The sequence below is a fragment of the Acipenser ruthenus genome, chromosome 31 (assembly GCF_902713425.1).
Source record: "Acipenser ruthenus chromosome 31, fAciRut3.2 maternal haplotype, whole genome shotgun sequence".
Classification (NCBI taxonomy): Eukaryota; Metazoa; Chordata; class Actinopteri; order Acipenseriformes; family Acipenseridae; genus Acipenser; species Acipenser ruthenus.
In genome coordinates this window covers 5,890,294-5,917,759 of record NC_081219.1, presented here as the reverse complement: position 1 = coordinate 5,917,759, position 27,466 = coordinate 5,890,294, and the positions used below count along the sequence as shown (strand labels likewise).

At 39.1% G+C, this 27,466-nt stretch overlaps 1 protein-coding gene across 5 annotated transcripts in view; it reads left to right on the top strand.

The window, feature by feature from the left end:
• Positions 1–27,466, top strand: part of LOC117396660 (protein SCAI) — a 179,986-nt gene that overhangs the window by 74,960 nt on the left and 77,560 nt on the right. For all 5 annotated transcript variants that reach the window (XM_059005198.1, XM_059005196.1, XM_059005199.1 and 2 more), the window contains 4 exons: positions 4,126–4,222; positions 4,814–4,912; positions 17,512–17,664; positions 21,830–21,931. In XM_059005198.1, the coding sequence (XP_058861181.1) occupies positions 4,126–4,222; positions 4,814–4,912; positions 17,512–17,664; positions 21,830–21,931 (451 nt within the window). The remainder of the gene's footprint in view (positions 1–4,125; positions 4,223–4,813; positions 4,913–17,511; positions 17,665–21,829; positions 21,932–27,466) is intronic.

Genomic DNA, 27,466 nt, shown 5'->3' with positions numbered 1-27,466 from the left:
GTAACGATGCTATCATAATCGAGCCAGAGCCTTCTGTATGATGTCCTTTTTAGGACATCCTCAGACATCACCCTTACTGGAGTCAAGTATCAGACATCCCCCACTCAAGTCTCACGCATCAATAACTTCCTCTATCACCCCTCTTCGAGTAAATCATTAGACCTCACTCCTCCTTGAGTCAGTCGTCGACCCTCCTCGAGTCAGGCGTCAGACCTCAACCCTCCCCGAGTCAATCATCACCTCTCCTCGAGTCAGACATCAGACCTCAACCCTCCCCGAGTCAATCATCACCTCTCCTCGAGTCAGGCATCAGACCTCAACCCTCCCCAGGTCAATCGTCACCCCTCCTTGAGTCAGGCATCAGACCTCAACCCTCCCCGAGTCAGTTGTCACCCCTTCTCGAGTCAGACATCAGACCTCAGCCCTCCCCGAGTCAATCGTCACCTCTCCTCGAGTCAGACATCAGACCTTAACTCTCCCCCAGTCAGCTGTCACCTCTCCTCGAGTCAGTCGTCAGGCATCAGACCTCAACCCTCCCCGGGTCAATCGTCACCTCTCCTCGAGTCAGGCATCAGACCTCAACCCTCCCCGGTTCTATCGTCACCCCTCCTCGAGTCAGGCATCAGACCTCAACCCTCCCCAGGTCAATCGTCACCTCTGCTCGAGTCAGGCATCAGACCTCAACCCTCCCCGTCAATCGTCACCCCTCCTCGAGTCAGACATCAGACAACCCTCCCTGGGTCAATCGTCCCTTCTCCTCGAGTTAGACATCAGACCTTAACCCTCCCCGAGTCAGTTGTCACCCCTCCTCGTGTCAGGCATCGGACCTCAACCCTCCCCTAGTCAATCGTCACCCCTCCTCGAGTCAGGCCTCAGACCTCAACCCTCCCTGGGTCAATTGTCACCCCTCCTCGAGGTATCAGTCCTCCTCGAGTTGGTGGTGGTGGTGGTGTTGGTTGGTTTGTTTGTTTTGTTTGTTTGTTTATTTTTTCGGGGAGAGTGAGGGGTGACGGAGTTGTCTGAATCTTGCAATCAAACAGGAGCAAAAAAGCTTTTGGTGCTTCCATTGGATGACACAACTGTCAGTGTAGCTGCTGATTTGGTGCATGCGTTTTTACATTTCTTTACCATTTAATATGTATATTTCAGGCGTTTTAAAAAATACTTTAAAAGCTACGATGTGCAGTTTCATTATTTTGAATTTGTTTGGATTTAATTTTGTAAGGCAAATCTTCTCAGCGTACGGCATCAGACATAACACATTTTGTTTTGTTTTTTAAAACAGTTTCGATGTATTTTTTTTAATTTAATGTTATGTGAAGCGCTTTGAAATGTCTTGCGTGAAAAACGACTCTGAGGGGTGACGATTGACTCGAGGAGGAGTGAGGTCTGACAAGGAGGGGTGATAAATTAAGTTCTTGACTCCAGTAAGGATGATGTCTGAGGATGTCCTAAAATGGACACTGTACTTCTGGAGCTTCATTAGTTTAGTTTCCTTTTTTTTTTTCCAGTTCAATATTTGGTTAATGTGTAGATTATGAATATGTACATGTTATTCATTCAATTTTAAAAAAAAGTTAGATACATACAGTGTTGGAGGTAACACATTACATATGACACATTACTGTAATCCGATTACATTTTTCAGTAACTTGTAACTATAATGGTTCCTTTTTCAGTGTAAAATTTAAACTGTGCCTGAGAAGTAACTATTTATAACTGTAACAAGTTGCATTGTTTTAAGTAATAAGTTTCTCTAACTAGTTACAATGTTATTCAAGTAACTTGTAACTAACAGATTACATTTCAAAGGTAACTAATGTATATAGACATATATAGTATAGTATTGAAAACATATTTACACAGCGCATATATATATGAGCTAAAAAAAAAATATATATATATATATATATATATGTATGGAGCTTCATTGGGCATCTTCATAACAGTTCAGTCACTCAAAGTGTTGAAACTGTAAACTGGTGACTTGTCGGATTTCAAAAACACAGTTGTTTCAAAATACAATTTGGTATTTATATCTGTATTCACAAAGAAAACACTTTACATTTTCAATCTTAAACATTTCCTGTCACTTTGGTCAGCTTGATTCTAGACCAGGGGTGGCCACACTTCCTGACCCTACGAGCTGCACACCAAAATCTCCATGTGGTCGAGAGCCGCAAGACACACGCTGGAAAACATGAAATGTGTGCGAGCAAGACATTTCAAATACTAGAATTGCTGTGCAGTACAGTATTATCTCTTGATGGCAGCAAAATACACAAGAACAAGGGATAGAACATTACAGAGCCTACACAGTTTCTGTGAAATTTTTATTGTACTGTAGCTCTATAGTGTATTAAACTTTAACACTGGTGTTTTTCCATTATTTCTGTTTATACTGTATGTATCACACACTTTAAATAAAATATTCAGTTATTATGAAGCAAAATACAATAACTGAACTGAATTAATCTAAAACACCACAAAAAGACACGTTTTTGTAAGGATTATTTTTTACAAGCTCTTCCCTTGAAGATCTGAATGCTGGGTTTAAAAAAAAAAGACGAAAGATGTTTTTTGTACGACTGCTGCGTGTATTGAATACTTTTGAGAGCTTTGTGGATGACATATACACTATTTATTTTGAAAGGGATAACAACCTGCTCATGACGAGATGTAAGATATGTAAATATAACATTTAAACCTACAGTCTCTAGTCTAGCGCCAACTCTCCCAATTTTATGAAAAGATGAATTAATCTGAATAAGGACGTTTGGCAGGAGCGATATTCCATGCTTGCCGTATGAAAAATAGCTTGAGTCATTAAATCCACTTTACTGAATGACATAAGGAGCATCTGCCTTAAGTCTGATCCAGGAGAATATTCAGGTGAAAATGTGTTGTGATTTCATAGTGACGTTTGCAGTAGCGAGCCTTGTACAAGCTACAGTGTGTAAGTGCTTTGTTACAGATGAGACACAGGTTTACCACGGTTTCCAGTGAAAGCAAACTCTTTCTCCCAGTCTGGTTTAAAGCCTCATACGTTAGTTTATAACTCATGGAGGGTTTGCTCAATGCCATTGTCTCCATTGTGCTTAATTCAAAATTATGAAATTTACTTTCAGCAGCACATCCGGCTTTCACTCTGTGATCGGAATACGTATGTGCCAGCGAGCGGTGTCGAAAGTCAACAAGTGATGAAATATCCTTGCCGTGAACATGCAGGCTCAAAGAAACAGAAGAGAGAAAATGAGAGAGAAGAAGGAATAATTAACACGAATGAATACAGAGAACAAAAATAATAAACTTGAGTTTATTTTTACGTTCTCTCTCTTTTGTTTCAGTTTATTATTCTTTCTTCTGTTCATTGGAGCTGCAAAGTGTGCGTCAGCCAGCATCTCACCAGGAGCTGCACTTGACCTGCCCTGGAGCCACGTGGTGCTCGTGAGCCGCGGTTTGGCCACCTCTGTTCTAGACTATGCACAAGTCTGTCTGATCCCCATAACCTTTTATACCTGTTAATTACAAACAAACTGGGCACTTTGTTTCCATTCACAGAGCCAGTCACCAAAGGGATTGAAAACAGTGCATGCTTAGTGCTTTTTTTATGCTGTCTTTGCTGCTTTCACAAGTTTCCACTCCATATTGTTTGACTGCTGACCTCTGGGGCTGCATTGCACCTGAGAAGATTCTCAAACAGCACCACTGTCTCTGAGACACAGATGCACTGGATCCCATTAACCTCCATGCCACAGATACAGAACTACTCCCGTTGATGTGGCCCCAAGCAAATCGCACGGTTATACATAGACTTTGTTTTTCTCAGTTTACAACACAATTACAAATTCATATACAACAAAGAGTATCACTCAAAAGCAAGTAGCAGTTTGTTTATGGATGATAATTATAATACAAGAATTCGCAAAGTATAAAAAGGAAAGCTGTTAACATTCCGACCCGAACACGACCCGCTTTTGCAGGTCACCCACAGGCACCTGACCCGATGCAGGACTCTAGCACAGTGCTCTGGTCACATTCCTGGACACTGGTAGTAAGAGGTTAGAGTAACATGTGGTTTGATGCATCTTTCTGAAGCCTGTCTTTTTTTTCTTCCCTTTCTAGGCCTGAACTGGTTGTTAAAAATCTTCGTTATTATGCACGATATATTGTAGTCTGTCTTCTGCTCAATAAGATGGATCTTGTGAAAGATCTGGTTAAGGTATGTTCTAAATTAACATTGACAAGTCTTACACAGAGAATTGATTATGCTACTGTCGTGAAATGTTATAGTGCTAAACTTCCATTTACCCAGCCCTTATAATGATGAGCTGGTTTACATGTAGCTCCTCTTTCTCAGGCTATTCCTCATTATGATATTTATGATATTCAGGTTCTAGTTTATAATGTACAACAGTGGTCCCCACGAGATCAGCAGATCAGGAGAATTGAATGTCAGGGGGCGTCCTCCGATCCCACGACCAAGCCAGTTGCCTCTTTACACATTGGAGTTTAATAGTGGATGTCGGTGAGCTACCGGCCCCTGGAGGACAAAGGCCAGCCCTGCAGTTGTCTGCTTGAGCTCACCAGGCACCTGGCCAATAGGGGCCACTGTAGTGTGGAGAGACAAAACAGGCCCAGAGCCGTGTGATTCTCCTTGTGGAATTCCCAGCGAAGACTAGCAACTTCACACAGCCGGGTTGTGAACCTGCGCTCCCCTAACTGTACAACTCACCCTGCATTCCACGTGGCTGTGCCTTTACCAGTCACTGTGTCAATAGTCGTTCTTTGACATTCTGTGTTTCTCAAACAGGATTTATCAGACGAGATTGAAGATTACACCCATCGCTTCAACACGGAGGACCAACTGGAGTGGAACCTGGTCCTGCAGGAGGTGGCAGCCTTCATTGAGGTGAGACCCTTTGGGAGTGTGCTGGGTTGAGTGTGGAAGTGGGAGTAACCGGCTTGGGATGAACATCCCCTTTACAATGTTTCCTACAGTATAACTCCCCTTATAAACGTTTACTATGGTACATTTGCAAGGTAATGTTGCAGTTTTGCATGCTTTTCTCATGATTATATTGGCAAACCATATAAATGCATATGTTTTTTTTGTTATGCTTTACCAAATCAAAACTTTACACTTAAGCTTTACCATGTTATGCTGTGCTTTCATCATGCTTTTGCTACATTAAACTTTTTAAAGTGATATTAGACCCTTTTCATGAAGCCTGAAGGGCCATTCTACTCCAGGTTTAACAAGTAAAATAAAATAATTAACTGCTGTAGGTCCTGGAGGTTTTATTGGTTCATTTAAATCAGGGGTTTTCAACTGGAGCTACTTCTAAGGGTCATAGGGGGTACGCAGGACGACTAAAAAATGCACAAATAAAAATGAAAGTAAGAGAAAATAACTATCTTGAATTTTAACGGTATTATATATTCTCTAAACCACGGTGTGTACTTATTTAATCTTTGTCTAGTGGATGTCAGTGAGCTACCGGCCCCTGGAGGACAAAGTTTTAACTGCTAATAAAAAAATAAAAAAAACACAGAATCTATCACATCCACATTTTCCACCTTGTCGTATCAGTGAAGCACAGTGTTTCTGCATTGTATAGAAGTATAAATGCTCCGGTAAACATAAATAGTCATCACGATAATCATACTTTGACGGTTTCTGTTTATTACCGCGGCTGCATTTTATTAACAGTAATAGCGGCTGGTTGAATATGTGTTCGGTGTTTGATACATTTCTTGCTTGCAATAGAAAAACGAAGGAAAACACAAGTCAAAGTGCAAAGCGACATAAAATTATACAAAGTCCCTTTGGATCATTTTTATTTAGTAATTATAGTTTTATCTTGAGGTTAATGTTTTTGATACTGTAAACATTTTAAACTTTATGCTAAGGTGGGAAGTAAATAGTAACGTGAAACATTTACAGTGCAGACTATTTTGTATTATTTGTAATGACTTCCCAATCGAAAGCGAAAATGAGTCTTTCCAAAGATTACTAAATACTGTCTTTTAATTCTTTGCATCCCAAGACATGTAATTTAAGTTTTAAGAATGAAGCCTACTGTTTGATTTTCTGTAAAATGATATATTAAATAAACAGGAGAAAAATGTTAACCAGATTATTCTGCCTTTTATTGCAACTGTGGTACCATTCAGTGAGTGAAAATTGTAAAGGGTACTGGCTGGTGCAACATTGCCACCCATGACAGGAGATTGCTGGCTGTCGTTTCATTTAGCAAAATAGATTTTCAAAAATGACCTAACCCACATACACTATACAATACATTTACTAATAGATGACATTTAGTTCTGCTAACACTGTCAACATGAATAATTATTGAAAAGGTAAGCTGAAATAACACCCCATCCCCACTGCTCCAGCTCCATTGTATTATTATTATTTTATTTTATTCATGTATTTATTATCAGAAGCCCTTATCCAGGGCGACTTAGTTACAAAATATCACAATACAAAGTGATATAACAGAAGTAGATTGAAATAAAATAGAGAAAACATCGACAGAAAAAAGGCTGTTTTTTAAAAATGTAGTACTAGAGGTGCAAAACAATCACATCCCAAGAGTAGACAAATCTAAATCTAAAACAAAATGGCCAAAATGGTTTAATAGATCAATTAAAAAAAATAATCAGCGAAAAAAGGCACTTACAGAGCATTTATAAGGGACCAAAAACAAAGTACACAGAAAGAGTACTTGGAACTGCAAATGCAAGTCAAAAAGGAAGTTTTTGGTCACAAATGGAGATTAGATAAAGGGGCATTCAGAACTGAAAATAGGAGGCACTTTTTTACACAGAGAATTGAGGGTCTGGAACCAACTCCCCAGTAATGTTGTTGAAGCTGACACCCTGGGATCATTCAAGAAGCTGCTTGATGAGATTCTGGGATCAATAAGCTACTAACAACCAAATAAGCAAGATGAGCCGAATGGCCTCCTCTCGTTTGTAAACTTTCTTATGTTCTAAAGTATCACATTACAAAATGTCACATTACAGACAAGAGCAGGTAAAGTACAGTAAAATCAGTAAAAAATAAAAGCAAAATAAAGAATACAGTAAATAATTACATTGCGTGAATTCGACTAAGAGCAGATAAACTTTAGATTTAAAATGTGACCAGACTGGCTCGTGTGGTGACATCAGGCCTGGAAAATAGACAGCAGTGCTGGGATATGAATGCGCTGCTGTGCGGATTTATTAAATAAACAAAGTTTGAACAAATCAAAACACTGAACAAATAAAAATCGGCACAGTGGCCGAAACAGACAGACACTAAACTCAGAACAGTGAACAAACAAACAAGTATCGCGATGGCTGAAATCCAACACTAGTAGCAATTGTTTTAGTTTCTAAAGTTTACCTCCTTCTCTCTCCCATTCTCTACTCTGAACACCCAACCCTGTGTGCGTGAAACACTGACTTTTATACAGGCGTACCGAGACTCGATTGCTAATCAATCATTCAGTTGAATCTCGGCACAGTGTGCACGTGAACTACTTTGTGCACTCCCCATGCCCAAATACTAATACACATTTTATCTGCACATGAAGCGATGGTGCAATCCCTGTACCTAAATACAAATATACATTTTAAATGACCTCTGCTACATGCCCCATTTATACCCAGTGCACCAATATATATACACCAACAATAACATACCACATACAACATAAAACACAAAAACTACGCACAGGGCCGGGGCACCCCACCACATACAAATATTTGCTTATTGGAGTAAATTCCATTAAGAGCACATAGGAAGTAAGATACATGGATAAGAATGATTTAAAGTAAGAGCAATTAAAAAAAAGTGAGTAGGGATACCTTTAAGAGTAAAATCAAGTACAAGATACAGAAAATTGTTATAATTAAAGGGTACTGTGACAGGGTAAAGCGATCCTGGGCTGCAATTCAACCTCCCAGCCACCAGGGGACTGTGAATCAACCCCGGTGTTCCCAATAGAGATCACGTGACGCGGGTGTTGTGAAACCAAAACGGAAGTTTTGGTCGAGTGGTCGCCATCTTTTGGGGGCAACAACCCAGGAATATTCCAGAACAGGCTCTGATTGACAGGTCGTTTAACACTAGTTTCTGATTGGTGTACGGAAATTCAGGTGTGTTCAAGGGAGTATAAAAGGGCCTGAGTTGTCAGAACAGGGAGGATGTTTGAAAGGAGAGGAGGAAGCAAGAGAGAACATGCGTGGGAGAGAGTTAACACTTTAAAAAGATTACCAGAAGATTACTCATCTGTATAGAACTTTTGTTGTAGACAGGGAGAAAGACTCGGAAGCCCCAGGACAAGCCGGAAAGGACCCACGAGGGGGCGCTGTTTCCCGGAAGCCTTTGTTTGCTGATTTATTTTCTTAAAGTAATCTTCTGTGCTTTATTTTGGGACTACCACCCCGGTTTGGTTCCCTTGTTTTTGCCCACTCAATACCATTGGTGGAAGAGAGTGAGGTCAGTGAATTTTTGTTTTTTTAATATATTTTAGTTAAAAGGAAAATAAAATATATTCTTTGGAACAGTACCCTGCCTCTAGCGACCAATTACTGCACACCATCAACCTGTGACAGGTACATAAGGACCTTTTAATTTTATTGTGTTACATGTGCCCATGTGTTGCTACAACTGTTTACGTAAGGTGTGTGTATTGTTTAAATTTTTTTTAAATTGCATTCCCTGCCTCAAGATGGCTTCACATGTACACATGGACCTCTCAGAACTACGTTTCCCATCATCATCTTGCTCACTGGTAAATCCTATGTGCGCAAGGTCTTTATTTGAGCTGTGTAATTTTGCTCCACAGTTTCTTTTGATACGTTTTATTTGAACTGTGCAAGCTCAAAGTGTCAATCATTCCCCTCAGCCTCGTCCACTTTCATCGAGGAAATCGAGACTTGCTCTTGCTGTCTGCCGACACGTTCAGCCAATCACAGCTAACTTTAGATGGAACCCAAAACTGACACTCAACAGACGAGTTCTGGATGGGGGCTCCGAGCTTTGCAGAAGGACCGGGCTGAAGTTAGTTAGTTACTTACTCCTGATTCGAGGCTGAAGTTAGTTACTTATTCCCGATTTCGAGGCTGAAGTTAGTTACTTAGTCGCACAGTTACGTATTGAATATTAGCTCACATTCTAAGGGGGAAATCACTTAGGATGTCTGGATGTGCCACCTCAAGTAGGGTATCATTTTAAAGCTTGAGCATTTCTCTTCAACATAAAGTAGATTGCAGAGTGGCATAATTATGCATTCACAAGCTATGCCGTGAAATATACACACACACACTCTTCCTGCATATTAGCGCACATTGTGAGGACTTTGCCACCTCAAGCTTGGTGTGATGTTAAAGGTTAAGCAATTGTCTTGCGAATAGAGTATGGTGCATAGTGGCATGTATAGTACTATTAAGTGCTATTTAGTATGAAAATTAGATCATTTATTATGCATTGTAAGAAAAAAAAAGCCTTGTTTTGATAGCAGATAGTTTTATAATAAACATTTAATGTAACGGGTACAAAATCATTTAAGTTATGAAAATATGTCTTGTGTTCTTCTTTGAATGAAATTTTACATGACGGAACAACACATATAACACAAGCAGTAGCCTGGTACGTGCAATGCACCACATTTCTGGAAATTAAATGTCTCTCATATTAACGGCTTATTTTTCCACCGGAGATTGCCACCACTAACCTTCGACCAGATACTGTCTTGTGGTCTGGATCAGCACGCCTTGTTCACCTGGTAGAGTTAACAGTGCCATGGGAGGATGCTGTAGATGAGGCGTATGAGAGGAAGAAACTGCGGTATGCTCAACTAGCCACTGAAGCGGAACAGCGAGGATGGAGAGTCCGGGTTTACCCAGTGGAAGTGGGTTGTCTAGGATTTGTGGCACACTCTACAACCCGGTTTCTCAGAGATGTCGGATTCAGTGGCCAAGAGTTGCGTCGCACAGTGAAGAACTTATCTGAAGCAGCAGAGAGGAGCAGCAGCTGGCTATGGTTGAGATGGAAAGATTCTGGCTGGGGATCTCAAGCACAATAGAAAGAAAGAAACGCTGATGTATGGGTAAGTAAGCTGGGCTGAGTCGAGTGGGAGACGGAGGGGGGTGATGCTGGGACCCCAGAATCACCGTCGAGACCTCTTGAGGTGTTGTAGGCTAGTCGACGAAACACCGAGGATGGAAGGTTCCCACTTGAAGACCCCAGAGATGTACCCTACTTAGCTCAATCCAGACGGTTGTCATGCTGATGCGCTGGGGAGACCGCACTGTGGTTGATCCCCGGAGCCAGCATCGCAGCCGTTGTGTGTGCTGATGCGCCAGGGAGGCAAAATAAGCTGATCCCTGGAGCCAGCATTACACTTCAGCCATTAACACCAGACAGAAGGATATCTACATCATCATATGGAAGGAAACGCAAATGGATGGAGACACAGATGGATCATATTAGTTTACTGTAAAGCTACGTCTTAGTTAGTGTTTATCTTGGCGAGACCCGAGTTCAAATCAGCGTGAAGTTTTAACATCTACTCTCGTGTAATGGAAATCATGTCAAGAACGTAATCTGTGGTGTTGCTTCTAAAAGTTACTCAGAACACAAGAATGTTTACAAACGAGAGGAGGCCATTTGGCCCATCTTGCTCGTTTGGTTGTTAGTAGCTTATTGATCCCAGAATCTCATCAAGCAGCTTCTTGAAGGATCCCAGGGTGTCAGCTTCAACAACATTACTGGGGAGTTGGTTCCAGACCCTCACAATTCTCTGTGTAAAAAAAGTGCTTCCTATTTTCTGTTCTGAATGCCCCTTTATCTAATCTCCATTTATGACCCCTGGTCCTTGTTTCTTTTTTCAGGTCAAAAAAGTCCCCTGGGTCGACATTGTCTATACCTTTTAGGATTTTGAATGCTTGAATCAGATCACTGCGTAGTCTTCTTTGTTCAAGACTAAACAGATTCAATTCTTTTAGCCTGTCTGCAAATGACATGCATTTTAAACCCGGGATAATTCTGGTTGCTCTTTGCACTCTTTCTAGAGCAGCAATATCCTTTTTGTAACAAGGTGACCAGAACTGAACACATTCTAGATGCAGACATTTCCAAGTCAACATAAACTCCTAGGTCTTTTTCATAGATTCCTTCTTCAATTTCAGTATCTCCCATATGGTATTTATAATGCAATTTTTTTTGCCTGCATGCAATACTTTACACTTTTCTCTATTAAATGTCATTTGCCATGTGTCTGCCCAGTTCTGAATGCTGTCTAGATCATTTTGAATGACCTTTGCTGCTGCAACAGTGTTTGCCACTCCTCCTATTTTTGTGCTGTCTGCAAATTTAACAAGTTTGCTTACTATAGCAGAATCTAAATCATTAATGTAGATTAGGAATAGCAGAGGACCTAATACTGATCCCTGTGGTAGACAACTGGTTACCTCTCTCCTTTTTGAGGTTTCTCCTCTAATCAGTACTTTGTTTTCTACATGTTAACCACTCCCTGATCCATGTGCATGCATTTCCTTGAATCCCTACTGCGTTCAGTTTGAGAATTAAACTTTTATGAAGGACTTTGTCAAAAGCTTTCTGGAAATCTAAATAAACCATGTTGTATGCTTTGCAATTATCCATTGTCGGTTTGAATGTTTTATTTAGAAAGTAAAAGTTATTTTCACTGTAAAGATATTTGTGTGTCTAATCCTTAAGTATGTGATTTATAATACTGTTTATTGGTATTGCGTCTGGGAAGCAGGACATACGGGCACGTTAAGAGAAATTCAGCTGGACATTTTTTATTTCAGGGGGCCAGTGGCGCAGCCTAGCGCGAACACTGATATACTGTTTGGAAAAATGACGATATAGTTGTATTCACTGAAGATAATGCAAATCTAAGTGGCTATGCAAAGTCATGTAAAGTTTTGATTAAAATATGACAGCAAGGGGCTTCCGAGTGACGCATCCGGTAAAGGTGCTCCGCGTGGAGTGCAGGATGCAGCCTATAGCCTGGACGTCGCCGGTTGGAGTTCAGTCAATTCCTCTGCCGACCGTGGACGGGAGCTCCCAGGGGGCGGCGCACAATTGGCCGAGCGCCACCCGGGGGGAGGGCTTAGGTCAGCCAGGGTGTCCTCGGCTCACCATGCACCAGCGACCGCTGTAGACTGTCCGGGTGCCTGCAGGCTTGCCTGTAAGCTGCCCAGAGCTGTGTTATCCTCTAGTGTTGTAGCTCTGGGCTGGCTGACAGTACATGCTTCGGAGGACAGCATGTGTTCGTCTTCGCCGCTCCCGAGTCAGCGCAGGGGTGTTAGCGGTGGGCTGAGCCTAAATACAATTGGGCATTTCAAATTGGGAGAAAAACAGGGTAAAAATTAATTGGCGACTACTAAATAAAAAAAATTTAAAAAATGACAGCAAAAACTGAAAAGCAGCCACGGCACACTGGAAGGGACTGCTGCTTTCGCTAGCAGAAGCTGAGCCATCGGGATTTGTTTGAATGAGTTTTTTTATACCATGCTCTATAAAAAGAGAACTTATTGTTCCTTTAAACTGTTACTACTTTTTTTTTTTTTTAAGCATTTTAACTCTGTAATGATCGATAATCGTCTTTAGAATTTGCATGATAATCGATGTCAACGTCAGGGTTGGATTTGTGTGTATATATATATGTGTGTGTGTTAGTGTTACACTCGGAGTCAGGATTCAGTCAATCAACAACAAAAATAACCATTTTGCGATTTGAGCATTTACAGATTATCAAAGATTAAATTAAAGGTTATTTTGGTCTTTGAGCAAATTATTTTGGTGAAACGGAAAATATCAAACAAGCAAAGAACGAAACAGAAAAGAGACGGTCTTTGAGTAAAGCGATATAATCAAATTGCGAAATGTGTTTTGAGCAAATGCACAGTTCCCGAACAGATTTTGAAGATGCTGCTAAATCTGTGATTTTACTTTTGTCACTGTCTCTTTACTGTTTTGTTCTTTGCTTTTTGATATTTTCCATTTTGCAATTTGAGCAAAATAATTAATAAATGTTCTAATTTTCATACTAAGTAGCACTTAATAGTACTGTTCATGCCACTATGCACCATACTCTTTTCACAAGACAGTCGCTTAACCTTCAACATCACACCCAGCTTGAGGTGGCAAAGCTAATATGCAGGAAAAGAAGAGTGTGTGTGTGTGTGTATATTTCACGGCATAGCCTGTGAATGCCTACTTATGCCACTCTGCAATCTACTTTATGTTGAAGAGGAATGCTCAAGCTTTAAAATGATACTCTACTTGAGGTGGCACATCGAGACTATGGGATTTCCCCCTTAGAATGTGAGCTAATTTTCAATACGTAACTGCGAATAAGTAACTAACTTCAGCCCTCGAATCAGGAATAAGTAACTAACTTCAGCCTCGAATCAGGAGTAAGTAACTAACTTCAGCCTCGAATCAGGAGTAAGTAACTAACTTCAGCCTCGAATCAGGAGTAAGTAACTGACTTCAGCCCTCGAATCAGGAGTAAATAACTAACTTCAGCCTCGAATCGGGAGTAACTAACTAACTTCAGCCCGGTCCTTCTGTAAAGCTCTGAGCCCCCATCCAGAACTCGTCTGTTGAGTGTCAGTTTTGGGTTCCGTCTAAAGTTAGCTGTGATTGGCTGAACGTGTCGGCAGACAGCAAGAGCAAGTGCCGATTTCCTCGATGGAAGTGGACGAGGCTGAGGGGAGCAAAAGTACACAGCTCAAATAAAGAACTTCTGCACCCAGGGTAAACTGAATTTCAATTTTAAGGGAAGCTGTTTTTTGTCCTTGAGTAAAGTGAATTTCAGTTTAAGGTACGCTGTTTTTTGTCCTTGAGTAAATTGAATTTCAGTTTAAGGTATGCTGTTTTTTGTCCTTGAGTGAGTGTTTTGTTAATAGATGAGTTTGCATTATATTATTTACTTTTTGTTACTTTCACCTCTCGTATGTACCAGTTATGTGAACCCATGAGTATGGATCAAGAGGGTACAAGGCGTTGGAAACCCATATTCTCTGCAGAACACATGCAGACATAATAAATACTCGTCTAGTAACTACAGCCTGTCATCTGCATTTTCTTTGTGACCTGATGTTGGAGACAAACATGGTGATCCAGCGAATTACAAAATATACACCCCATGTTTAAACAAGCATCTTTTGAAAAACAAGAAGTTGCCAGACATTTGATTCCTGTAGAAGACAGAGTGCAAAATCATGAGGTCTTTTTTAACAATGTTAAGGTTTTATTTTTTTTAAGCTATACATGGACTCTAATAAAAAACAAAATGTTTAAACTTAAACTTACATGACATAAGTAATTAGTGTTTGTTTTTATTAGCACTATTTTCTTAAATTTTTTCCCCATGGTAACATAAAATGTCAACTTTGTGCTTAAAATAAACATTTACAATATTAAATGCTTAGTATTGCAAATAAGCCCAAAGGAGTGGATGATTAGCTCAAGTTCACGAGCTCTTGCCGTGTGTCTGCCTCTTGTGTGGCTTCTTTTGTAGTTTCAGTGTTTATTATTATTATTATTATTATTATTATTATTATTATTTTTTCCTTCCTCCCAAATTACCAAAGCCTATAACTTTTAAACGGCTGCACCAAAACTCACGAAATTTGGCACGGATGTAGAGGACTATGGGATGTTGTGCCATGGTCAATATGGTGGCTTTTGGTCACATGGTGTGGCAGCCATCTTGGATTTAATGAAAATTTTCTTCTCATGAACGGTACATAGTGTACAGCAGTAATTATTGTACATAGTGCGCTCATCTCCACGATTTGATTTTACACAAGAAAAAAGTTGATTGGTCACATGGTGTGGAAACTATGTGCCATTTTGAGTAAAACGCTTAAACGACATCTCCTCATGAACCGTTTGGCCGATTGACGTGAATCTTGGGTATTCGTTATCTTTGTAGTGTCCTCTAAAAAAAATATTCAGGAAAAGTTCCTACATGAACAAATATGGCTGCCATGAGCCAATCAATGTGGGTGATGTGGCATTTTTGCCCAAAAAATACCCTGAAATGATACATTCCCACCACTAGGGACCTGTTGCCATGGAAACGTGAGCAAGGTCAAGGGAAAAAAAAGGCAGCCATTTTTTTGCTGGTGTCTGACAAGAACTGTTTTACTAACTTGTGTAATTTAAAACACAGTAATTACACTGGAATGGCTAGTATTATATTACACACACACACTGTACAGTGTACAATGCCACATACTGTAACTAAGAACTTATTTTTATAAGAACTGTTGCAGCTGCAGCAACGCTGGGAAAAGAAATGCACCACGCGTGTGCAGGCGCACACACACACTTTGAAGTGTATCTTTCATTAACTGGTTATTTCAGTTAAATAAATACCAGCTGACCAGCTTCTCTGCTGTAATGTTAAAAGTAACCTCGTGGACATGCAGGCAGAAGCCAAAAAAAACCAAAAAAAAAACACCTGCACTATTCTTTTTAACACTACAACCGCCACGGTATTTTGACGGTTTTCACTTACAATTTAAATTACTATGCGTGTGTTAAAGATCCACGGTTGTCTGTTCTTGACTTTTCCTAAATACATGTATTGAATATACTGACGCCGTTTGAAAGTCACAATTGCAAAAATAAAAAAAGTTATGAGCACTTCTACCTGGAACCGCCAAAAGTAGTCATTTTGACGGCTTGTTACAACACATGCTTTTATTATTAATATAACCTACAATGCGCTATATGGCCCTATATGCGCTAATTTTGAAAATAAAGCCTTTTATATTTATTTTTTCATTTTAAATACGATGTTTCTGCTATGCAAATGTTAGATATGTTTATAAATAAAACTTGAGTTCTATCTGATAGTTTGGGGGGGGGGGGGCCGGCACTTTGCAAGCGTATCTTAATTAAACTGGGTATTTCATTTAAATAACAGCATATACAGAACAGTTAAGAATCTCTTGCTCTATAACCGTGTTATTTTATAATTAGTCATAGCCATGATCTTATACCTATTTAACTTTATCTTGTTACCTGTAGTATCCCACTATTAGAACAAAAAACAAAATATCACTGTGTTTTACATTAACAAGCAGAAAAAAAAACAGTTTGGCCTTTAACTACGGGGTGGTACAAGGTTGCCCTCTTGTGGCGAACTGTACAACAGTCTCTGGAGACAAAGACTGCTTTGGAAAATCTCACCACAAGAGGGCGCTTATGACCATGAAAAGCATATACTGCTTAATACTATTATCACATCTAACAGTAAATTATTTAATGGTTAAAAAAAATACTGTGCCCAGTTTATTTTTTAACAGTGTAAAATTGACATTTTTTATATTATTTGAATTTTTCTTTCATAAAATTACTATAATCTCGGGGTGTACAGAAAATTGACAGCCGGGGTATTTCAAATATGCAACTGAAAGTTCCAAAGCGCGAATTGCACTCCCACAACAAATCGCAAGTAGTTTCAAAATGAATACTAAATCAACATTTATAAAATACTAACCGTTATCCTGCAAAAAACACACACGATAAAATTATGCTTTCCAATTAACAAAATGTTCGTATGATTTCCATTTTCACGAGTCTCAAACCGTATCTTGTTCTGCTGTAAAGGCCTGGAAGCCTTCAAGTTGCCTGCAACTTCTAGTTGTTGTTGTTATTATTATTATTATTATTATTATTATTATTATTATTATTATTATTATTATTATTATTATTAAACCTCAAAAAAACAGGAAGGAAATGAAGGTGCCACACAAATAGAAATGAACAAGAACAATTGAAAGTGTACGTAGTTCTTTTTTGACCTTTAACAATTAAAAGGGAGCGACTTTCTGGTGTAAACAAGTTGCATTTGAGATCCAAAGGAACAAGAACATTAAAACACATGCTGTACAACATTTAATTCAGCCCTTGTGCACAGGTAAGAAAAAATAGATTTCACTTGAAACTAAATACATGTTTTACCTCAACTTTATTTGACTGGATCTAGTTTCACAGACCCTATTTTACCGTCCTGACTTATTATTTGGTATACATTCTAATTTCAGATGTAATTTGAATCTTAACTTCATTCAATTTGGATTCCTGAGCAAAAAATCCAACACAGCCGTGGATCCCAGATTCCTGCCACTTTTCAGTGTTTTTTTGGGGTTTTTTTTTATAACTTCTCCTCACTTTCATCTCTGAGTATAGTCAAGAGTTGTAAGTTTTACAGATGCTGTCTGAACAGGTGTGTCTTGAGGAGGTGCCAGAAGGTGGTCAGAGACTACTAATAGTCCAGTATAGTGGAGAGTTCAGGTTTACAGATGCTGTCTGAACATGTGCGTCTTGAGGAGGTGCCAGAAGGTGGTCTGGGACTGAGCAGTCCTGATATCCGTTTCCCACTATGTTTACAGAATGGTAAAGAAACCTTCAGGACTTTCTGTGCTTGTTTGTTCCTTGTTGTTTTGTTTGGGTTCCAGGCAGACCCAGTGATGCTGCTGAACGATGACAACACTGTGGTGGTCACATCGAAGCGACTGATGGAGGGGGTGGTCCCACAGCTGGAGCAGGGCATGATCGTGGGACAGCTCACACTAGCTGACGCCTTAATCATAGGGAACTGCAGTAATCAGGTATATTACGACACTCTTCCGTTCTCCAAATGTTGGTCATTCTGAAGCCCAGTCTACATTGTTATTGTTGGTATATTCCCTTCAGTCACTGTCTGTATAATTGTACTATGTTAGGTTTCCAGTCTATGCTATACTTTACAAAGCATGTATGTTTTTTTTCAAAGCCTTTCAGGGCAACTTCTTGTACACCATAGAGTTTTATTATTCACCTGGTTTCCTGCCTTGTGTAATTCCCTAAAATTGTATTCCAGTTCCTAATCCCCTACCTGATAGTTATCTTTCATAGTTTCAGTTAACGGAACAAGAAAGTGGATACAGCAGAGAGGATGAAAATTGAGATGCATTATCCGATAGTATTTATTTATTTATGTATGTATGTATGTATGTATGTATTTATTTAGTTTAGACCAGCTCTTGAAAATAAAAACAACACACACTTAGTCAGTTGCAACAAACTTGAGAATGTAGTCCTTAGTTCTGTATTAGGTTGCGTACTAGCTAGTACGGTATTATCTACAGATCATTTCCTTACTCTTCATTCTATATGGAGGCTGTGTGGTCCAGTGGTTAAAGAAAAGGGCTTGTAACCAGGAGGTCCCCGGTTCAAATCCCAACTCAGCCACTGACTCATTTTGTGACCCTGAGCAAGTCACTTGACCTCCTTGTGCTCCGTCTTTCGGGTGAGACGTTGTTGTAAGTGACTCTGCAGCTGATGCATAGTTCACGCACCCTAGTCTCTGTAAGTTGCCTTGGATAAAGGCATCTGCTAAATAAACAAATAATATATTTGTGTATGATTATTATAGTACACTTCTTAAAAGGAATGTGTGTTTTACAGTACGTTTTCAAATAAAGCACCTTTCACACTGAAGAGAGTAGGATCTGTAACAAGATTACCATTACATTTCTAGAACACTCAATGCAGAGATATTCAGTACTTGAAGCTGAAAAGGACAGTACCAGAAGTCAGAAACGCTCTTAATTGTAGTCCAAACTCTCTTTAGTGTTAGTCAGTGAAATCCAGCAAAACCTTTTCATTATGTAACAATTTTTAATTCATTGTTTTAAAGTATCAGCAGTTACAATGGATGGAATTTAGACTAATGGGAATGCTATTTGACTTACATGTGTAGAATTATGTTTAACTCGATGCTTTATTCATTTAAGTAACCACTTTGTTTAATGTTTTGCAAATACATATCAAGGGGTTCTGTTCATACAAGTAACCAGTTAGTATAGCTCTTAGTCTATCTAGAGGCAATCCATTCGATGCAATTGAAACTATCCTGCAGACTATCATTAGTACTGTCCTCTGTACTGACCGCAGGATCATCCACACTTAGTACTCTATTTTACTTCATTGCTATTGACCCATTGTGTTTGTCATCTTGGTTTCAGTAAGTGACTTTAAGTTTATGTATTTATATAGTGCCTTTCATACAACAGTATCGCAAAGTGCTTTACAAGTCAATAATAACAAAAAATACAATAAAATTAATTAAAACTATTAAAAAAATACAAAAAAATTAACATTGCAGTAATCGAGTCTAGATGAGACAAAAGCATGAATTAGCTTCTCAGAATCAGGCAATGAAAGACAAGATCTAATCTTAGCAATATTTCATAGATCATAAAAAGACACTTTGGTGACATTACAGATATGAATCCCACATTTCTGCCCTCTGATTTGGGGTTTAAATTTAAAATTACTCAACTCTGTTTTTAGAGAATTGGCAAATTCCAGTTGTCGCTAAGAACCCAGAATCAAAACTTCTGTCTTATCTGAGTTTAACTGCAAAAAATGGAGACATTCAGATTTTTTCATCATTCAGACACAATTAAATTAGAGACCGCAGAGGTAGCCCCAGGTTTCACAGAAATATAAAGGTGTGTGTCATCAGCATAGCTATGAAAATGTACACTATGGTTACAAAATATCTCCCCCAGCGGTAGCATGCATAAAGAAAATAATATGGGACCAAGAACGCCACAGTTATTGTAGATAATCCTGATGCTGAATCTCCCAAGGAAACATTCTGTCTATGAGTAAGATATGATTTAAACCAGTTTAGTACAGTTCCAGACAACCCTACCCAGTTTTTAAGGCGATCCATTAAAATGGTATGATCAACAGTATCAGTGATGCACTTAGGTCTAATAAAACCAGAATGGAAATAGACCCAGTGTCTGCATTTACCAATAAGTAATTTACAACTCTAACCAGTGTAGTCTCTGTATTATGTGCAGGTCCAAAACCTGATTCAAGAACTTTTATTGTTATCAAGAAACATATTGCAGTAAGTTGATTGGCTACTAGCTTCTCCAAGATCTTAGCTATAAAAGGTAAATTGGAGCTAGGTCTAAAATTGCTCAAAACTGTAGGATCTAAATTAGATTTTTTGAGTAACGGCTTAAACACGGCAGTTTTAAAAGCAGTTGGTACTGTTCCAGTTGACAAAGATCTGTTAATACTTTCTAAAACAAAGTCATATAGATCACAAAAAATTTTGGAATTGGATCTAAAAAACAAGTGGAAGCGTTAATCTGCATCACTAACTTATTCAGATATTGTATTGTCATAAGGGAAAATGAATCCATGAAATAAGTCATTGGTCTGATCGGCACATTAAGATCAGAACCACCCTGAGAAATATGATCTCTAATATTAGTAATTTTACTTTCAAAATAATTCAGAAATGCTTCACAGTTAGCTGGTGTGGCTTCGATATGAGGGGGTGCAATCGAGGAGGTGTTACCGTACTTATCAATAGTGGAAAAGAGGACCCTGCGATTATCTCTGCATTAACACATTTCTCTCAAAGCGTTATTGTACTCCAGCCTGTGCTGGTGTAGCTTCGATATGAGGGGGTGCAATCAAGGACGGGTTAACTCATTTATCAGTAGTGAAAAGGACCCTGTGATTATCTCTGTTTTGCATCAATAAGTTTTGAAAAATGAGAATGTCAAGCTTCTCTCAAAGCGTTATTGTACTCCAGCCTATGCTGTTTCCCAGTATCATAGTGAATATACAAAATATTGTAGTCCTCCATCTGCATTCTAGTTTACGACCTTACCTTTTCTTTCGGTGTATGTCAGCAGACCCAAGGCGAGGTTCGTTTAGAAGAAACTTTTGAGTTCTAACCGGGGCCACTGTATCAAAAGTATTTGATAAAAGACAATTGGAACGATCAACTAACCTATCAAGTGAAAGAGACGGAGCAGCAGTGAGCTGTGATAGCCTCGGTGTATCAGAGAGCCTGGATGCAGTGGATGAATTTATTATGTGAGTTTTAATGTAATGTAATGCACTGCACTCTGACAACTTAATCTCAAAAAGAACCGCCAAATGATCAGATATAGTAGGATCTAATGTTGAAATGACAAAATCTAATGTATGGCCATGATTGTGCATAGGCCTGTAACATGCAGTGTGTAATCAAGGGAATCTAAAAGACAGTTGGCAGGGGTTCCCGTCTGCCTGTGTTGTGATGCTTGTCATCTAGGGGAGCGCAGGTTCCTGAATGACTCCCCTGGTAAAGGCATGATGCGTGGTGTGCAGGGTGAGTCATACACTCAGGGGAGCGCAGGTTCCTGAGTGACTCCTCTGGTAAAGGCATGACGTATGGTGTGCAGGGTGAGTCATACACTCAGGGGAGCGCAGGTTCCTGAGTGACTCCTCTGGTAAAGGCATGACGCGTGGTGTGCAGGGTGAGTCATACACTCAGGGGAGCGCAGGTTCCTGAGTGACTCGCCTGGTAAAGGCATGACGTGTGGTGTGCAGGGTGAGTCATACACTCATCGCCGGAATATCTCCGACATCTGTGTTCGAGTTTCTGAGTGTAAAGATTGGTTGGATTGGTTGTGGGATAGGAGGACGCCCTCTGGCCTTTAGTTTTCGTGCGCTGTTGTGGGGAATTGCTGTGGTGAGGAAATATAATTGGAAAGAAATCAGGTAAAATAACTAAGCACTCTAAAAAAGTGATGACCAGGGAATTTTTAAAGACCCCTACAAATAATGTTCACTATGGGACCGTGGAAGTCACTATGAACATGATTGTGGGACAGTATGTTTTAGATGATCAGACACTCAGTGAAGCCGGCGTTGTTCCATAGCCTAGGTATGCAGTGCCTTCTGATTGTGTAATGAGTCTTTCTTGTCCCACAGGTCAAGTTTAGCGAGTTGACAATAGATATGTTTAGAATGCTCCAAGCTCTTGAGAGGGAACCAGTGAACTTGGCAACACAGATGAATAAACCTGGAATGCTGGTAAGTAAGCAAAATCCACTATGAGTAGCAGTGACTAAATATCCTGTTGACACTTCAATAACTTGAAGGAGCTCTGCTGGTATGGGATTAGTGTAATGAAGCACTGACGGTTGTATAATTATAACCCTGTGGTATGCATGATATATTTTGTCAGCTTATCTTTTGACTTTTAATTTTTTAACAGCATGGATATTGGTATTTGTAGTGCCGAGTAATTACATTGACACTTTTTAAGTCTTAAATACAGTATTTAGGCATAGGACATGAAATCAATCTAGAATTGTGTATTGGTTCCCTTAAAGTTTACCACCATAATTGGTTTTCTCATGCTTTTACCATGGTTATACTATGCCTTCGCATAGTTTACCATGGTTTGCCATTTTTGTAATGCTTTACCATACCTATCTGGGCTTTACAATGCTTACCTATGCTTTACCTGGTTTTCACTGTGCTTAATTACACTTTGCTCTGCTTTTACAATGGTAAACTTTTATAAGGGTTTATCAAGGAGGCTGTGTGGTACAGTGGTTAAAGAAAATGGCTTGTAACCAGGAGGTCCTCGGTTCAAATCCCCCCTCAGCCACTGATTCATTGTGTGACCCTGAGCAAGTCACTTAACCTCCTTGTGCTCCGTCTTTCGGGTGAGATGTAATTGTAAGTGACTCTGCAGCTGATGCATAGTTCACACACCCTAGTCTCTGTAAGTCGCCTTGGGTGAAGGCATCCGCTAAATAAACAAATAATAATGAAACTCATCAACTCAATAAAATAGTAGTTATATTTAAGATTCCATTAGATTTTGTTTGTGTTATTCAAGTGCTGGATTTTTATAATAATTTAATATATGTATATGTTATGTATATGGCACATAGGTTAATGTTTGTTCCTTTTGAATTATGTTGCAGTGACCAGACAATCTTATAAAACAAAACTAAATTGGTGTATTGTAAATAAGACTAACTAACTATATTTGGCAATCTACCATTGTATAGTTATTTGAACCACTGTGTGTATGTACCATTTAAAATAAAGAACTACAATCTCTCTTAGGCTATTAGAACACTGTATTTTGACTTGTACCAAACATCTGTTTGGGCCACCATTTGCCCTGAGATAAGCCTTGACACGGTGTGGTATGAGGCGCCGTTCAGGAAAAAAATCATTCATTGTATCCACAACTATATTGAAATGATGGCGCATATATTGAATTTTGTTTGCACATGTATTGGTTTGCTGGCGTATGTATTGGTTTGCTGGGGCATCTATTGGTTTGCTGGCGTATGTATTGGTTTGCTGGCGTATGTATTGGTTTGCTCTTTGTTGGCACATCTATTGGTTTGCTGGCGTATGTATTGGTTTGCTGGGGCATCTATTGGTTTGCTGGCGTATGTATTGGTTTGCTGGGGCATCTATTGGTTTGCTGGCGTATGTATTGGTTTGCTCTTTGTTGGCACATCTATTGGTTTGCTGGCGTATGTATTGGTTTGCTGGCGTATGTATTGGTTCGCTGGCGCATACATCGGTTTGCTGGCGTATGTATTGGTTCGCTGGCGTATGTATTGGTTCGCTGGCGCATACATCGGTTTGCTGGCGTATGTATTGGTTTGCTGGCGTATGTATTGGTTCGCTGGCGCATACATCGGTTTGCTGGCGTATGCATTGGTTTGCTGGCGTATGTATTGGTTCGCTGGCGTATGTATTGGTTCGCTGGCGCATACATCGGTTTGCTGGCGTATGTATTGGTTCGCTGGCGTATGTATTGGTTCGCTGGCGCATACATCGGTTTGCTGGCGTATGTATTGGTTCGCTGGCGTATGTATTGGTTCGCTGGCGCATACATCGGTTTGCTGGCGTATGCATTGGTTTGCTGGCGCATACATCGGTTTGCTGGCGTATGCATCGGTTTGAAATTTAAAGCAGGCATGATTTGGACAGCCACTGACCCTGCACTTATAAGCACAATTTAATAAAATCTTCTTTTTTTTCCTCAGTAAAATTCAATGTAATATTATTTTTCTCGTAAATTCATAAAAAGTATCACGGATCTTTACTTCTCAGGTATGTATAAAATGACCAGAGGAAGCATATAAATGGATCTCCCCTTAAGGACCCTTACGTTTTTTTTCGTGTTGCATTGTAGCAGGAGAAAAAAGCTGCATATTTAATTTTCATTTGGGAAGATATTAGATAAGGCTAATATAAACAAAGGGATACCATATTTCATATCTGGGAGAGCTAAATGACATGTGAAGAAATTCGTGACTATTTTTTAGAGTTGGATAGATGTATTTCTCGGGGTACTGTGCAATCTCTGGACTTGGCACAATTAGAAGTTACATCGAGACAACTAGAGAGCCATAAACATATAATTTTATCATTTATTATTTTGCTGAGTGATTCTCAGCAAACTCCAAACATAATTACTTTAAACGGGCTACTAAACACCTTGTATATTGAAATTAATTCCCTTGTAGAAAGCCTTTCTGAACAGATTTATCACTTCAGTCAAGAATTGGAGGTTTCTGGTTGTTCACATTTTTTTTCAAATGTCGTCAGAGCTGGGGAGGTTGGTCGACCAAGGTACAAGATATAGTTACTGTATCTGTTTCTGTTTAGACATAAGACTTAATCTTTATTATGTATTGTACTATTAATTTAAATGGTTTAGTTTAGTAAAAAAAAAAAAAAAAAGTTGTAGTGTTTGTTTACAGTTTACCTGAAAAAGGACACATTTTCATTATGGAATAAGAAAATATATCTGAAAGAAAATTTAGTACTTATATTTCCAGTATTTACAGCACTTAGATAACTTCTGCACAAGGCTGCTGCTGACTATAACTCATGCAAACAGCTCATCTCTCTGTTGTTTTAAAAACATGTTTGTATTGTTTCTTCTTAGGTTATTCTATTGCCGTTTTCTTTGTATTGTATGTTCAACGCCATGGGGGTTTAATGAAAAGTGCTCTATACATAAAATGTATTATTACTATATGTATTACTATATGTATTACTATATGTATTTAATGTCCCATGCCTCCCCTCACACTGCTTTGTATATTATGATACTGGAGAAAATCCCTGTGCCTCTTTAAAAACACATTTCCAAATATTTGAACACCACACTACATTCTCCCCATGTCACAGTGTTGCATGCTGCTGTAAATGGTTCATGTGACATCAGAAAGTATCTTGAGTTTTTTATAAGCACAGGTTTCAAACACCAATAAGACCACGTTTAATGGGTAGAATATATTAATGTAGATTACAGCTGCTTGCCTAACAATAACTTCAATAGATATTTAATGACAATTACCATTTAATATTATTTTTAATGTAAAAAAGTAAACTACTGGTGCATACATTTTTCTTATGTTTATCCTTAGGTACAACTTAACATCATCTCAAATTTATTGCCTTCAAGAACTTGGATATAGATGGACCTCAATTGCCAGCATCTTAAACATCAGTGTTCGCACTTTGTTTAACCACAGGGCACAGCTTGGTCTCTTGGCAAATGAGTCATTTAGTAATATTTCTGATGAAGAGCTTGACTCCCTTATTCAACAAGTGCTTTCTGCAACACCCAATGTTGGTGAAACCTATGTTTCTGGAAGCATTCGAAGTCGTGGTCTAAGAGTTCAGAGAAGAAGAATACGCGAACGCCTCTGTGTCATAGATCCAGTTGGGAGAGCAATTAGACGAAGACAGGCCATTCGAAGGAGAATTTACAACATCCGCAGACCCAATCAACTCTGGTGAGAGCTTTTTTCTTAACAGACATTCTGCTTAGGCCTGGATTTTTATCAAAATTAGTATTGCCCAATATAAAACTTAGGAAAATTAGCACATTTTGCTAAAATATTCAAATACATATTTTAAACAATAAAAATATTATTTTAAATGTGAACATATTACTGTTATTATAAAACAAGGTAACAATGTAATTTTTTTCCCCATTGTTCCTGTGTAATGGTTTGCGTTGTGGGACGGCATGATTCAGTGCAGTGGTTCTCAGTCTTGGTCATGGGCCCCCCCCCCCCTCCACTGCTGGTTTTTCTTCCAACTGAGCTCTCAGTTACTTCACTGAACACTCAATTGAACTAAGAATTTGCTTCATTAGAAGTTTTAAATTGTTAAGCTTTTAAAAAAGTTGGAGATGTCAAGTTTCTTATACAATTTTATACACAATTTGAAATATCCAACTGTTTAAAATAATTAAAAAGCTCTGATTAGGCAAATTGAAAGTTAAATTGAGGATTTAACTTAGTAATTGAGAGCTCAGTTGGAACAAAAAACAGGAGTAAAGGGAGAGAGGGGGGGGGGGGGGGGGGGGGGCTCCAGGACCAGGGTTGAGAACCACTGATTTTGTACACTTACAGCTGGTTTCACAAACCCCTATTACTAGCGCTTACTTTAAGTGCCATTAAGTAGCCCAAGATTAGTGCTAATCAAGGTCTGTGAAACCAGCCATTAAGCATGAATGCACACACAACCAGTGACCTTCAGGATCTTTAAGTGGTACACTTTCATATTTATGTTTTGCATAGATTCCTTTTCTAGTTAAATAGGATACATATTACAAATATTCAGAACTTTACAATCAAATAACAATGATACTTTTCCCTTTAGGCACATTGACGGAAACCATAAACTAGCAAGCTGGAGTTTTTTTTACCATGGATGTGTAGACGGTTTCAGTCGTTGCATAATATATTTAAAGTGCTGTAACAACAACAGAGCACACACAGTTCTCAACTTGTTTCAGGAAGGTGTACGCCAATTTGGACTACCCTGTCGTGTCCGTGGAGATGCAGGTCTTGAAAATATAGATGTTGCACGATTTATGGTGCATCAACGAGGCTTAGGCAGGGGTAGTTTCATTGTAGGGAGAAGTGTGCACAATCAGCGCATTGAAAGACTCTGGGCTGAGCTGAATAGGGTTTTAACTTTCTACTATAAAGACTTGTTTCTGTTTTTAGAGGCCAATCATTTCTTGGATATTATGTCAGCAACTGACATGCGTGCTTTGCATTATGTTTATTTACCCAGAATCAATACTGCTGTCAAAGAGTTTGTACAGCAGTGGAACAATCACTGCCTCAGTACAGAGCATTCCATGACACCACTGCAGTTGTGGAATTCTGGTGTCCTTCAGCATAATGATTGCTCATGCTATGAATTGCTGGACGACACTCAAAATGGTGAGATATGTTACCATGCTGTTTCAAATGAATGTACTGCTGTGAATAGTGTTTCATCAAGTACTTTGTCACAAGAGCAAGAAGCTTATTTGAATGAAACTGTTAATCCCATGTTAGATGATGGCAATCATGGCATTGAGCACTACCTCCAAGTACGAACATATTTACAAATTCAGATATAGTCAACTGAAAGCTGGGGGTGGGGGCCTTTAATTCCAACCCACCTTTAAATTCCACTTTATTTGATTACAATAATCATTTCACCAATAGCTCTAGGAAATGAAAAATGTTTTTTCTTTTTTCTTTACATCAGAGCTGTTTAAAAAAAAAACAC